The sequence below is a fragment of the Mauremys reevesii genome, linkage group 4 (assembly GCF_016161935.1).
Source record: "Mauremys reevesii isolate NIE-2019 linkage group 4, ASM1616193v1, whole genome shotgun sequence".
Lineage (NCBI taxonomy): Eukaryota > Metazoa > Chordata > Testudines > Geoemydidae > Mauremys > Mauremys reevesii.
In genome coordinates, this window is record NC_052626.1 from 48914138 (window position 1) to 48927970 (window position 13833).

General features: G+C 43.0%; 1 protein-coding gene across 7 annotated transcripts in view; it reads left to right on the forward strand.

Annotated features, from left to right (window-relative positions):
- HEATR5A (HEAT repeat containing 5A) overlaps positions 1-13833 on the forward strand; it is a 134702-nt gene that overhangs the window by 47716 nt on the left and 73153 nt on the right. For all 7 annotated transcript variants that reach the window (XM_039535386.1, XM_039535388.1, XM_039535389.1 and 4 more), the window contains 2 exons: positions 2525-2624; positions 4160-4269. In XM_039535386.1, the coding sequence (XP_039391320.1) occupies positions 2525-2624; positions 4160-4269 (210 nt within the window). The remainder of the gene's footprint in view (positions 1-2524; positions 2625-4159; positions 4270-13833) is intronic.

Here is a 13833-nt window from a genome sequence, read left to right on the forward strand (position 1 = left end):
TTTAGCATATCTGGCACGTAAATACCTTGCAATACTGACTACAAAAGTGCTATGCAAATGCCTGTTCCTTTCTGGTGACATTGTAGATAAGAAGAGGACAGCATTATCTCCTCTAAATGTAAACAAACTTGTTTGTCTGAGCGATTGGCTGAACAAGAAGTAGGACTGAGTGGACTTCTTGGCCCGAAGTTTTACATTGTTTTCTTTTTGAGTGCAGTTATGTAACAAAAAAAAAATCTACATTTGTAAGCTGCACTTTCACGACAGAGATTGCACTGCAGTACTTGTATGAGGTGAATTGAAATACTATTTCTTTTATCATTTTTACAGTGCAAATATTTGTAATAAAAAATAATATACACTTTGATTTCAATTCCAACACACAATATAATATATATGAAAATGTAGAAAAACACCCTGAACATGCCCGAGCTCATCTGATCTCAGAAGCTATGCAGGGTCGGGCCTGATTAGTACTTGGATGGGAGACCTCCTGGGAATACTGAGTGCTGTAGGCTTGGGGGGGAAGGATAGCTCAGTGGTTTGAGCATTGTCCTGCTAAACCCAGGGCTGTGAGTTCAGTCCTTGAGGGGGCCACCTAAGTATCTGGGACAAAATCAGTACTTGGTCCTGCTAGTGAAGGCAGGGAGCTGGACTTGATGACCTTTCAGGGTCCCTTCCAGTTCTATGAGATATATATTTCAGTTGGTATTCTATTGTTTAACAGTGCGATTAAAACTGTGATTAATTGCAATTAATTTTTTTGAGTTAATCATGTGCGTTAACTGTGATTAATCGACAGCCTTATTAAAGAGATACGTTTTGAAGAAGAATTTGGTGGTGGCCATACAGATTTTGTCTAGGAGTTTCTTCTACTTGAAAGTCATGGGAGAAACAATGCAAGTGCTTGTCAGAGAAGTGAAGAAGTCGGGTGATTGAGGCTGTCATTGGTAGCAAAGCAAAGGCGAGGAATGATAAATGAGTGATTATTATAAATAATAAGTTGAATCGGTAGATTTGGACCAGTGCTTTAAATGTGCAGCAGGTTGAAATAACCTGCAGGCCCAGGATATAAAAATTCTAAGAGGCAAGCCTGTATTGCTGAGGGTGCACATTTTTAATACTGCTTTTCCCACTTACCTACCTTGTGGGAACAAGAAGTAGGTGGAGCTCCACGCACGCACGCTTCCCCCACCACAACCCATCACCGGGGTGGGACAGAAAGAGCCCAACAGCTCAGAGCAGTGCTATTCCCTCTTTCTTTTTCTCTTCTTCCTCTGGTGAGTGATGGGATGGCACCTCTGCTTCTCCTCTTGCTCCCTCTGGCAACATCCATCCTTCTAGGGAAGGGAGAGAGGGGATCCAGCTGCAGGCTCCCACAGACCTGGGAGGTGGGGATGAAAAACCCCAAGACCTGGAGGAAGAAGAGGTGAGGCTGGGGAGCATAACAGACTGGAGAGGGCAAAACAGGTGTGGAGATAGAACAGATGGGGGACTGGAGAGAGGAAAACTGATGGGGGAGCTGGAGGATCAGAATTAATTGCTAGACAGGGGGATGGGCAGATGTGGGGGTGGTGAAAGTCCCCTTATTTCAGACCACTTTAAGCGCTAGTTAGGACTAAGTTTAGAAAGTGACAGCAAGAAGTTTGTGTGTGTTGCCATGGGAAAAGGAGGCAATGGAGGGAAGGACTTACAGAGAATGCTGATGTAGTCCAAATGACAAGCCAGGAAGATTATCTTAGTGGCTGCATTTTGAATGAACTTGAAGTGGGACAAGGTTGCAGGCATCAAGGACATAGAGGAGGAGATAACAGAAGTCAACACATGAAATTATCACATTTGGACAAGATTTTTAGTGGTATGGGCACAGAGAAGAGGTTAGATCTTGGAAATGTTGTGCAAGGTGAAGCTATAAGATACAGATATGGCCTGGGAGATGTGTGTTCTTGATTGGATTTTATTCATATCCTTTAAAAATCTTTTCCCAGAACAAAAGAATATTTGTTTGTAAGCCTACTTAATTAGGTGATTTGCTTCAAATAAAATTAATAAAAAAAAATTAGTCTTGCAAAGTGATGTAGCTAAATAGTGAATGAGAATCTTTGGTAATACACATTGGGGAAGAAGCTATTTACTTTAGGATTTTTAAATACTAATATAGTGGACATTTTTCTCTCTCTAGTCAAACTTGACAGAGATGTAAAAAAGAATTTTTGAAAGTGACTTGGTCAGTTAGAAACAGTTAGGCCTTGTCTACACAAGAAAGGGATTTCCAGTTATCACCGCCCCCCAGTGGAGATGCAGCTTATGCTGCCAAAATAAGTGGCCTGACTTTTAGACGTGCTAAAAATGTGCAGTTTCCATTTTAATCAGTTTTTTTCCTATTTGTCTTTAAAATCCCAGGTCAGTAGTGCTTTAAGTATTTTCTCTACTTGCTCTATTTTGAAATGAGTCATGAGATAGTTGGGTGTAATTTTCAGTAAAATAAATTCTACTAACTTAAAATCCATTTCTTTTTTTTTAGCTATCAAAACCTTTGTTTCCTATTGTGGTGGTCTTCTTACTGATGAAGTTATTCAGAGACTACTTCCTCCCCTCCCATGTGCTGTTGATTTATTGACACGGTAAATGCATCATTACGTTTTTAAATAAAAGTAAGCTGTAATTTTATGTTAGAAACTGCTCTAGAATATTCTTCTGGTATCTTCCTGATATAATGGATTGTTTAGACAGATAAATAGACTTTTAAAGTAGTATCTTACAGAGTACAAAAACTACAGTAGTGATGTAAATAAACTGGTACAGTACTATGGGTTTGCCTTCACTGCACTGGTAGCTCAAGCTATAATTCAAGTTGTGCGTCTAAATAGACTCATGTACGCGCACACACACACTCTCTCTCTCTCTCTCTCTCTCTAGCCCCTGTTATGTGGTGTTTTTTAAGATCAAGCTAGCTGGCCCATCATGGGTTAGGGCTTTAGGGTTAGAAGTTGAAGTCTTGAGGGGGCCATTTAGGGATTTGGGGATTGGTCCTGCTTTGAGCAGGGGGTTGGACTAGATGATCTCTTGAGGCCCCTTCCAACCCTAATAATCTATGATTCTATGAAGTTCCAGTCCAGCTGATGCTGGAGCTAATAATGCAGTGAGGATGCAGCAACTCAAGCTACAGTTACGCTTCAGTGGCTAATCCAATTACTCAGATGCTAATCAAATCACTTTGTAGCTTGAGTGTTTCTCATTGTGGTCACTCATGCTCTCACTCAAGCTATGCTAACTCCAATTACTCAAGATAACTGTTGTAATGAGGACAAGTAGAGCCCTACAAATTGCAGATATCCACAGACCATTTTTGCAGAGCAGATGCAGATACAAATTTTGTATCTGCATCGGGCTCTAAAGACAAGCCCTGTGTCTTGTGTTGCATGTCATGCGAAGAAACAAAACATGATATAACTTTTTTTTTTTTTTTGGTTAATTTTGATCAGACACCATGTTTGTCTGCAGTATTTTTATTTTGTATTGTTTTTGCAATCAAGTTCAACACTAATCGTGACATTTTCCTGTTTATGCACATACCTCGATAACATTTTTGTGTGCTCTTTATACACATAGCGGGATAGTATTTATGTGTGCATCTGTTCTGTTTTGTAAAACAAATATATACACAGTGTAAAATTAATCTAGAGACAGAAATGGTTTATAAACGGACATTTTTTTTGTATGTATGCTGTTGTTCAACATCAAAGTTGTTCTTTTCCCCTCCTTTGTGTTCAGTATTTTAACTGTTCTGTCACTCTAGAACATTAATGTCTAATATCTTTTGGATGTCAGCTAGACCATGGTGGGACAAAACTACAAAAAGGTTAACTGCAAGAAAGACTGTGAAGTACAAGACAATATAAAAGCTTATCTATTTCTATAATAGTGCATGAAAATACAGCTTGGGAATAGGAAACGAGGGTTTTATGAGTTAATAGCAATGTAAGCTGCTTGTTGGTATGCTGGCATTGCAAATTAGGCAGCATCTGTAATGTATGTAGCCTCAAGGGTAGTGAATATGAATTACAGTACAAATTAAAGCAAATCTGCAATGGAAAATTGTTACATAACCCTTTATCTCTCTTTAACATATGTTATATGTTTTCTTTATTTTTTCAAGGCTCCCTTCAATACATAAAATGTATGGAAATGCTTTAAAAACACCATCAATGACTTATAGGCACAGACTTTATGAATTATTGGCTTTATTGCCCCCAAAGACTTATGAAGGTATGTATTTTCTTATCAAGAAATACAGTTTTAAGTGAAAAATATGAAAGGTTCATTTGTGAGTTTTCACTTTAATAACAAGTGTACAACTAGCAAGATTTATTTTCATCTTTTTTTCTGAAGTGCCCATCCAAGTTCACATTTCATGGAATTGCATTGAGGGCACTCTGTTTTCAGTTTCCTGTTTACAACACACTTAAATGTTTATGATCATCCTTTCCTTCTATTAGAAAGCTGGAATTTTTTTTGTGAATTTCTAGAAAATTGAAGATAGGCAACCTTTATAATTTTAATTTAACATTAGAGTTCAATCACTTTTCAGTGATTCCTATCAGAGAAAATTAGTAAACCTAGGAGGAATAATTGCAGTAGAAACAAATTGCACATCTATTACAATCGGTTTAATTTACTTTGAATTACTCTGACTAGACCATTACATTACAAATATATTAATCTGGGCCTTGTAGATTGCTGGAGCTAAATTTTACCTCAAATGTATAATTGCTAAGTCTTAAAACAGACTGACTCTTCCATTGCAAGTCATAATTAGCAGCATTTTAACCTGATAAAAGTCAATAATAGCTTGAATAGCTCCCTACGTAAAAGGATAAATGGACACAAATCAGGTATTTGGAATGGCAATATACAAAAACCTGTAGGAGAACACTTCAATCTTCCTGGACACACAATAGCAGATTTAAAGGTAGCTATCCTGCAGCAAAAAAACTTCAGGACCAGACTTCAAAGAAAAACTGATGAGCTTCAGTTCATCTGCAAATTTGACACCATCAGCTCAGGATTAAACAAAGACTGTGAATGGCTTGCCAACTACAAAAGCAGTTTCTCCTCCCTTGGTTTTCACACCTCAACCACTAGAAAAGGGCCTCATCCTCCCTGATTGAACTAACCTCGTTATCTCTAGCCTGATTCTTGCTTGCATATATATACCTGCCTCTGGAAATTTCCACTACATGCATCCGACGAAGTGGGTATTCACCCATGAAAGCTTATGCTCCAATACGTCTGTTAGGTGCCACAAGACTCTTTGCTGCTTTTACAGATCCAGACTAACACGGCTACTCCTCTGAAACTTGAATAGCTTAGTACTAGACTGCTCATTTTAATTAATTCAATTAAAGCTTTTCTCTTTGAATTATTTTTGTTGTGTAGAGTTTTTGTTTTTGTTTTTTAATGCTACCATTAACTTAGTTTGCAACAGAATTAAGTGTGGAAAGTACACATATTCATTGTAACAGTCATTTAGTGACCTGGAAGGTAGAGCTGGAGTGTTTGGCAACTGAGAGCTGGAGAGTGGGACATTTCTCCAGGGCAGAGGCAGGGCTGCCCAGAGGGGGGGGCAAGAGGGGCAATTTGCCCCAGGCCCCGAGCCCCACGAGAGTTTTTCGGGACCCTGGAGCGGGGTCCCTCACTCGCTCCGGGGGGCCCGGAAAACTCTTGCGGGGCTGGGCGCAGGAGCTTCTTCGCTCCCGGTCTTTGCCGGCGGGGCCGGGGGGTCCTTCTGCCCCGGAGCGGAAGGACCCCCCGCCGGCGAATTACCGCCGAAGACGGAGCGGGACCCGCCGCCGAAGTTCAGCTCGGTCTTCGGCGGTAATTCGGCGGCAGGGGGCCCTTCCGTTCCGGGACCCGCCGCCGAAGTGCCCCGAAGACCTGCGGCGGGGGCCCCCCCCCCCCCAAATTACCGCCAAAGACCGAGCTGAACTTCGGCGGCGGGTCCCGCTTCGGCGGTAATTCGGCGGCGGGGGGGCCCCGCTGCGGGTCTTCGGGCACTTCAGCGGCAGGTCCCGGAACAGAAGGGCCCCCCGCCGCCAAAGACCCTGGGCCCCCAGAATCCTCTGGGCGGCCCTGGGCAGAGGAGAGCATTCACCTCCCTGCCATCTGCATTTTGCTGTGACCTCAAAACCCTGAAGGGATTTCTTACCTTATATCATCTGATCCATCAAGTGGTACTAGCTAACCAAGCTTTTAGAAGGATAAATCATCGTCATCTTGTTTTAAGTTATTATACTGGAGGCATGGTATAATACACAACTGTGAATGGAGTTAAAAAGACAAAAGATGAGCTACTTATTTCCCTTTTCATTATTTTTACTGAAGGAGCAAAGCTTTATAGAATTAAAATTGTATTTTTCTTCGTAATATTTGGGGATTCTTTAATGCAACTGAAAAATAGGCAATGTAATAGCATCTGGCATGTTTAGGCATGAATAGAGTGATGCAAGCGCAGTGCCCACCCCACGTTGTTGTTGCAGCATTCTAGAACTAACAAACAAAACACATCAAAAGACATATTCAAATCAATAGTCACATTGCTAAAGACACTGCAAACAGCCTGAAACCTATTATGTCTTGAGCTCATGCAGAAGAAATATATAAAAGTAATTCTTCCTGACAGTTGTTGTCCTGAAGCTGTTCATCCACTTGGAACACAAGAATATGGGAATATAAAGGTTAGGCTATGGAGTAGTTTATTTTCAAAGTCCTTTGGTTTTTAATACAGTTAATTACATTTTTATCTAATTAAGCAAAATATGTTTTATGGAGACGCTAACTACAGAGACACTTTTCTTTCTGATAGATTTTTCTCTGTAATACCTCTCTGCAAATGCTGCTTGTTTAATATTTCCTAATAGAAATGTTAGAGATTTTTTAAAAAATTAAATAGATCTGAAAACAATGTGATTGTGTAATACATAATATTTTCTGGTTAAACCAATTTTATGTGTTGGAAAGTCCTGGGTGATATTTTACTTTTGTTTTGCATTGTGTTGCTTTTTTCGTGGCTCAGGCAAGCATGAAGGATGAGAAACTTGTAGCAATTCATAGTTTCCTTTTTGTTTTTTATATTTCTGTATATTTTGTTGGTCTGAAAACAATACTTTTTGTCAAGCAGCCCATAATGGCACTTCTTATCCTCCTTTTTATGCTTCCTGTGTAGTGCTGTCTAAACCAGTTGTGAAATGGGAGGCATTCATTCAGTTCTGGTTTTTCTTAATGAGACAAACTACTAGAAATAGATCAACCTTTTCTCCTGTCTTTCAATTTTCAGTTGTTCTGCATTGGTATAATATTGTTTAAAAGACAATACGTGGACATGTGGTTGGGGCTAGAAAATGCAGGGTGACCCTTTAATAATTTTTTTCAAATCACTTTTTAAAGAATTTTGCTTATGGTGCTGGTTTTTTATTTTTTGTTTTTGCTTCTTTTATATCTGAATTTCCCTGGTTATATTGAAGATCTTCTGTGTGTCTCAGAATATGTATATTGTGAGTGTAAGCCTTAATTGAAAGCGGGGAGGTTTCATTCTTTGTTAACAAATATGGCATTTATCCAGAATGCTAATTATCAGGGCCGGCTCCAGGCACCAGCGCAGCAAGCAGGTGCTTGGGGTGGCCAACGGAAAGGGACGGCACTTCCGGCTCTTCGGCAGCAATTCTGCGGCGGGTCCCTCAGTCCCTCTCAGAGGGAAGGACCTGCCGTCGAATTGCCGCTGAAGAATGAAGCGGCGGTGGTAGAGCTGCCACCAAAGTGCCACCGATCGCAGCTTTTTTTTTTTTTTTTCTGCCGCTTGGAGTGGCTAAAATGCTGGAGCCAGCCCTGTTAATTAGTCACTGAAGTTTATATATGTAGAAGCAGGGGTGAAGTAACAAGGTGGTAGGGACAAGTGGGGAACAGGATCAAAAGGTCAAATGTATGTGCCTTTCCACTGTGGCTGGTCCACATAGAGGATAACAGTCTACTGCTGCTGCCAGTTACTCTAAAGGTCCCAACCATATTAATGAACTATGTAGGCATCAATATAGTCCCACATGATGGGAGTTTTTCCTCAGTTTGTTTTTTTTAAAACTTAAGAAAGTTCAATGCCACTGAATGAGTAATAACTGTATGTGATCATTTAATTAGAGATTGTATCGTTAGGGTTGCACAGGAAAATATATTTCCTAATTTTTGCATGTTTGACTTTGCAACTCTAATTCTCTCTTAAATTGGGGGAGGGCTATATGTAATATCTGTTACTCCTGGGGGAATTCTGTGCCACTGCATGCATGCAGAATTCATGTCCCCCGCAGATTTCTTTGCTTCACCACCAAAAAAATGACTTCTGACAGGGAAGCAAGGAGATGCCGCAAGAGCGATCACACACAACCCTCCCCAGCAGTGCAGGCACATTGTTTTGGGTGCCTGGAGCAGCTGGGTAAGAGGTAAATCACCCTGGGGGTAGGGCTGTGGACGCCCTGGCCAGTGGCTCCTACCCTGCACTGGGCTCAGCTGCTAGTCCCTGCTGGGCTGGGGAGGACGGGACTTCCTCTTCCCCAGCAAGGAGCAATGGGGGCCGGATCAGACCCACCCCCAGAAACCTTCCACAGCTTCAGAAAGCTCCACCCCCTCCCATACACTTCCTTCCCCCATTGCTCCTCAGCTGCGGGGGGAGGGGTCCATGTACAGGGAGCTGCTCTCTCGTCTGACCAATCCCCGTGCAGCTGGACCGAGCCATACCCAGACTGCCTCACCCCCTGCATCTGGAGCCCCCCACTCCAAGCTCCACCCCGCATCCAGATTCCCCCTCTAGACCACCAACCCTGCACCCAGACCACCCCCACACATGAACCCACACCTCAATGAGCCCCACCCCCTCTGCACCTGGATCACTCCAATAAGCCCTCCACACTCTGACCCCCACCCCACTAAGCCCCACTCTCCCAGTACCTGGATACCCCCGCTAAGCCCCCCATTGAGCCCCCCCCCAAACACACCCAAACCACCCTTAGTGAGCCCCAACCACCTTCACCTGGACCCCTCTGCAGAGTCCTATTCCCGCTGCATCCGGAACTCCTCAATGAGCCCCTGTGCATCCAGATCCCCCACATTCAGACCTCTTACTAAGCATCCTGCACCCAGATTGCCCCACACAGAACCCTCTCACCCCACACCTGGATCCCCTCCACACTTGGATCCTGCCAGGCTGAGCCTGTCTGCTGGGCTGGGTGTGCATGTGAGACTGTCCCTCTCACTTGCCATCTTGGTGCATCTGGCATGGACGGGCAGGGCCCTGAGGTGTTTCTGGGGCAGGCCCAGCGCTTGCACTTGTCACGGTCCGGTGCAGCCTCATTGAGCCCATGTCCCGGGAGGGAAGGGGCCTACAGGGTGATTTCCCACCTCTGTGCAGCCCATGGCCTGTGCTCCTCACTGCCATGCTGGAGCCTCCACATTTATTTATTGACAAAATATGCAGAATTCTGCAGAATTTTAATATTTTTGGTGCCCAATTTTTATTTTTTGGCACGGAATTCCCTCAGGAGTAATCTTTATAAGGGGTGTGTGTGTGTGTGTATGTGTATATATGTATGTATAAACTTGATCTTTGTCAAGTATCTCTTTAAGATAACTTGGGATAGTGTTTGTCAACGCAGTAGCTATAGCAGACATAATTCTGGCTTTATGGTATTGTACCAGAAAATTTATTCCAAATCATACTCTTATAGTGGTGACACTTGAATAGCTTAAAATATTCTGACTCTAAATACTTAGTGCCATTGTGCTTTATGTACAATGAGGCAAAGACCTGTCTAAAGGTTAATCTGATAAAATGAAGAAAATTAATTTAATAACCTAAAGGTTAAATTACTGATCAGAATATTGTTATACTACTTGCTGCTGTAGTCTATTCATGCTCTGCTTGATGAGTGCAAACTCCTGAAATATGAGGGTATATACTACACTTCTTGGCTATCTATATTGCTGCAGGACAGACAGTTGATCACCACACTCATGGACTTTAAGGCCTCAAGGGACCATCATAAACATCGAGTCTGACTTCCTGCACATTGTAGGCCACAGAACCTCACCCGCCAGGCGTTGAGCAGAGAGCACCTCCCAACACATTGGACAGTTGGTGCCTGTAGCTCCAACCCTGGAGTCAGTGCCTATACAAGGAGCCACATATTAACTTCTGAAGAGCCGCATGTGGCTCTGGAGCCACAGGTTCGCCACCCCTGGGTTAGGCTAAACAAGCCAAGCTCTTTGAGTCTCTTCTCATAAGGCAGGTTTTCCACTCCTCTGATCATCTTAATATCCCGTTTCTACACCTGTTCCAGTTTGAATTAATCTTTCTTAAATATGAGATACCAGAATTGCACACAGTATTCCAGATGAGGTCTCACCGGTGCCTTGTATAATGGTATTAACACTTCCCTACTTCTACTGGAAATACCTCACCTGATGATCCTAGGATTTCATTAGTGTCACACTGGCAGCTCATAGTCATCCTGTGATCAACCAGTACACCCAGGCTTTTCTCCTCAGTCGCTTCCAGCTGATACATCTCTAATTTATAAAATTCTCGTTGTTAGTCCCTAAGTGCATGACCTTGCACTTTGCACTGTTAAATTTCATTCCATTTCCATTACTCCAGTTTTCAAGGTTCTTCAGTTCTTCTAGTGTGATATTCCGGTCCTCCTTTGTATGGGCAAAACCTCCCAACTTTGTGTTATCCACAGATTTTATTAGAGCACACCCACTTTTTGTGCCAAGGGCATGCATGAAAATGTTAAATAAAATTGGTCCCAAGACCTATTCCTGAGGAACTATGCTAGTAATGTCCCTCCAGCCTGACAGTTCACCTTTCAGTGTGACCCATTGTAGCCTCCCCTTTAACTAGTTCGTTATCCACCTTTCAATTCTCATATTACTTCTCATCTTTTCCAATTTACTAATAATTTCCCATGTGGAATTGTATCAAATGCCTTTCTGAAATCCAGGTAGATTAGATCTATTGCATTTCCTTTGTCTAAAAAGTCAGTTATCTTCTCAAAGAAAGAGATCAGGTTGGTCTGGCATGACCAATTTGTAAAACTGTTGTATTTTATCCCAATTACTTTTTACCTCGGTGTCCTTAACTACTTTCTTTTTTCAAAATTTGTTCCATGGTCTTGCATGCAACTGAGGTCAAACTAACGGGCTTGTAGTTTCCCAGATCATTTCCCCCCTTTCTTAAAAACTGGAGAATTGCTAATACCTGTCATAGGGTATAACCCCTGAGTTTATGGACTCATTAAAAATCCATGCTATTGGGCTTTCAGTTTCATGTGCCAGTTCCTTTAATAGTCTTGGATGGAGATTATCTGGCCTTCCGATTTGGTCCTATTAAGCAGTTTGAGTTTGACTTTCACATCAGATGTGGTAATTTCGACTTCCATATCTTCATTTCCATTAGCCACTGTGGCATTACCCCTAAGCTCCTCATGACTCTTATTAATAACTGAGGCAAAGTATTCATTTAGGTGTTGGACCTAGATCAGCGGTTCTCAAACTGGGGGTCAGAACCCCAAAGTGGGTCACAACCCTGTTTTAATGGGGTCACCAAGGCTGGTGTTTAGACTTCTTGGGGTGTGGGGCCAGAGCCCTGCCACCTGGAGCCAAAGCCAAAGCCCAAGCTGCATCCCTGGGGCCAAAGCACAAAGACTTCAGCCCTGGGGATTACAGCTCAGGTTACAAGCTTGCCGTACAGGGCTGAAGCCCTTGGTCTTGGTCTTTGGTGCCTTCTCCTCCTTGGGACAGTAGGGCTTGGACTTTTGGCCAATCCCCACCCTCCTCCACTTTGGCGGGCTCAGGCTTCAGTCCCCCTTCCTGGGGTTGTATAGTAATTTTTGTTGTCAGAAGCGGGTCGCAGTGCAATGAAGTTTGAGAATCCCTGACCTAAATTATTTTTAACCGCCACCCCATCCTCACTGTTTAGCAGTCTCACTTTTTCTTTCCTTGGTTGTTGTTTTTTTGTTTGTTATTTATATCGCTGTAGAAACGTTTACTATTGATTTTAATTTCTTTTGCAGGGTTTTGGCAGTTCTCACTTCTCCCTACAGTTTCTGACCTCTAAGAGTTAGCTTTCCTTTTCAATTCTTCCCATCTTTCATTCCTTGTAGGCTTTCTGCTTTCTCTTAGGCCTTGGCCACACTTGCGAGTTACAGCGCAATAAAGCAGCCCCAGGTGCCCTAGCCCACTCCCCGTCTACACTGGCAAGGCATGTAGAGCGCTCTGACTCCACAGCTACAGCGCTGCTGGTACTCCACCTCTGCAAGTGGAATAATGTTTGCTGCACCCCTGCTGGAGCGCCACAGCGCCAGTGTGAACAAGGTGTTGCGTTACTGCGTTGTGATCAGCCTCCAGAAACGTCCCATAATCCTCTTATGTCAAGTGGCCACTCTTGTCATTGTTGTGAAATCGGCCTCAGGAATGCGGAAGTGCCCTTTCAAAGCTCCGTTTCGGAGAAGCCGACTACGTATCAGCTCCGAGAAAAAGCAAACATTTATTGTTTGCTTTGAGTGAGTGAGTGAGAGAGAGAGGCGGGGGGCGAGGAAGAGGGGTCTGAACTTACAAAACAGCATGCTGACACACTCTCAGCACCCCAAAAACCCACTCTCTCTCCCCCCACGTACACACAACACACTCCTTGTCACACTCCACCCCCCCCTTCGCCCCATTTGAAAAGCACGTTGCAGTCACTTGCATGCTGGGATAGCTGCCCATAATGCACCGTTCCCAATGCCACTGCAAGTGCTGCAAATGTAGCCACACCAGTGCACTTGAAGCTGTCAGTGTGGACAGACTGCAGCGCTTTTCCTACTGCACTCTCTGAAGGCGGGTTTAACTCACAGCACTCTACATCTGCAAGTATAGCCATGCCCTTAATAACCTGTTTGAGATGCTTGCTCATCCAGCTTGATCTGCAGCCCTTTCCTACACATTTTTCCCCTTGCTTCAGATAGTTTCTGCAACTTTGACTTAAAGTAATTCCAAGCCTCCTCCACATTCAGATCCTTGAGTTCTTTACCCCGGTCCATGTCCCTAACTAATTCCCTTAATTTTTTTTAGAGTTTGCTCTTTTGAAATCAAGGACCCTAGCTGCAGATATATTTTTGTTCATCCTTCCAGTTAGCTTGAGCTGAATTAGCTCATGATCACTTGAACCAGGGTAGGCCCCCTACAACCAGTTCTTCTATGAAGTCCTCACTACTCACAAATGTATTTATTTTTTATTTGGTATATGCAATCCGGTCAAGACAAGCCACAGCATTCTTATCAACAGTGTTCTAGGCATGAAGACTTCCAGGAAATTGAGTCATTTTGCAGTCCTCAACAGTGTGTGTCATGGTTTGTGGCTGCTCACATTGACATAATGGACTGTCTCTAAAACACCACCGAAATTCTGCTGCAGCACAGATTCCATCTCTGGAACGAAACCAATTGAGAAGGCTCCATTGCCTTCCTGGTAAATAAAATCCAGGTTGATGTGGAGTAGGGGCCCTGATAAGATGATTATTTGTCACTTTCTCAGAGCTTCATTGATCCGCAATCATAAATCCCTCACCCACTAAACTTGCCCACAATGGGCATCGTGAGGGCAGACGACCATGTGGTGAATTAAACAACTCTTTAGATAACGGTAGATGTGACATATCATGTGATTTCATCACAATCTTTGCTATGCTTTCCTCTCTGCGGGTTGGGTGGAGCAATATTGAAGAGAACTGTTAAGCATGGTAGAAGAGT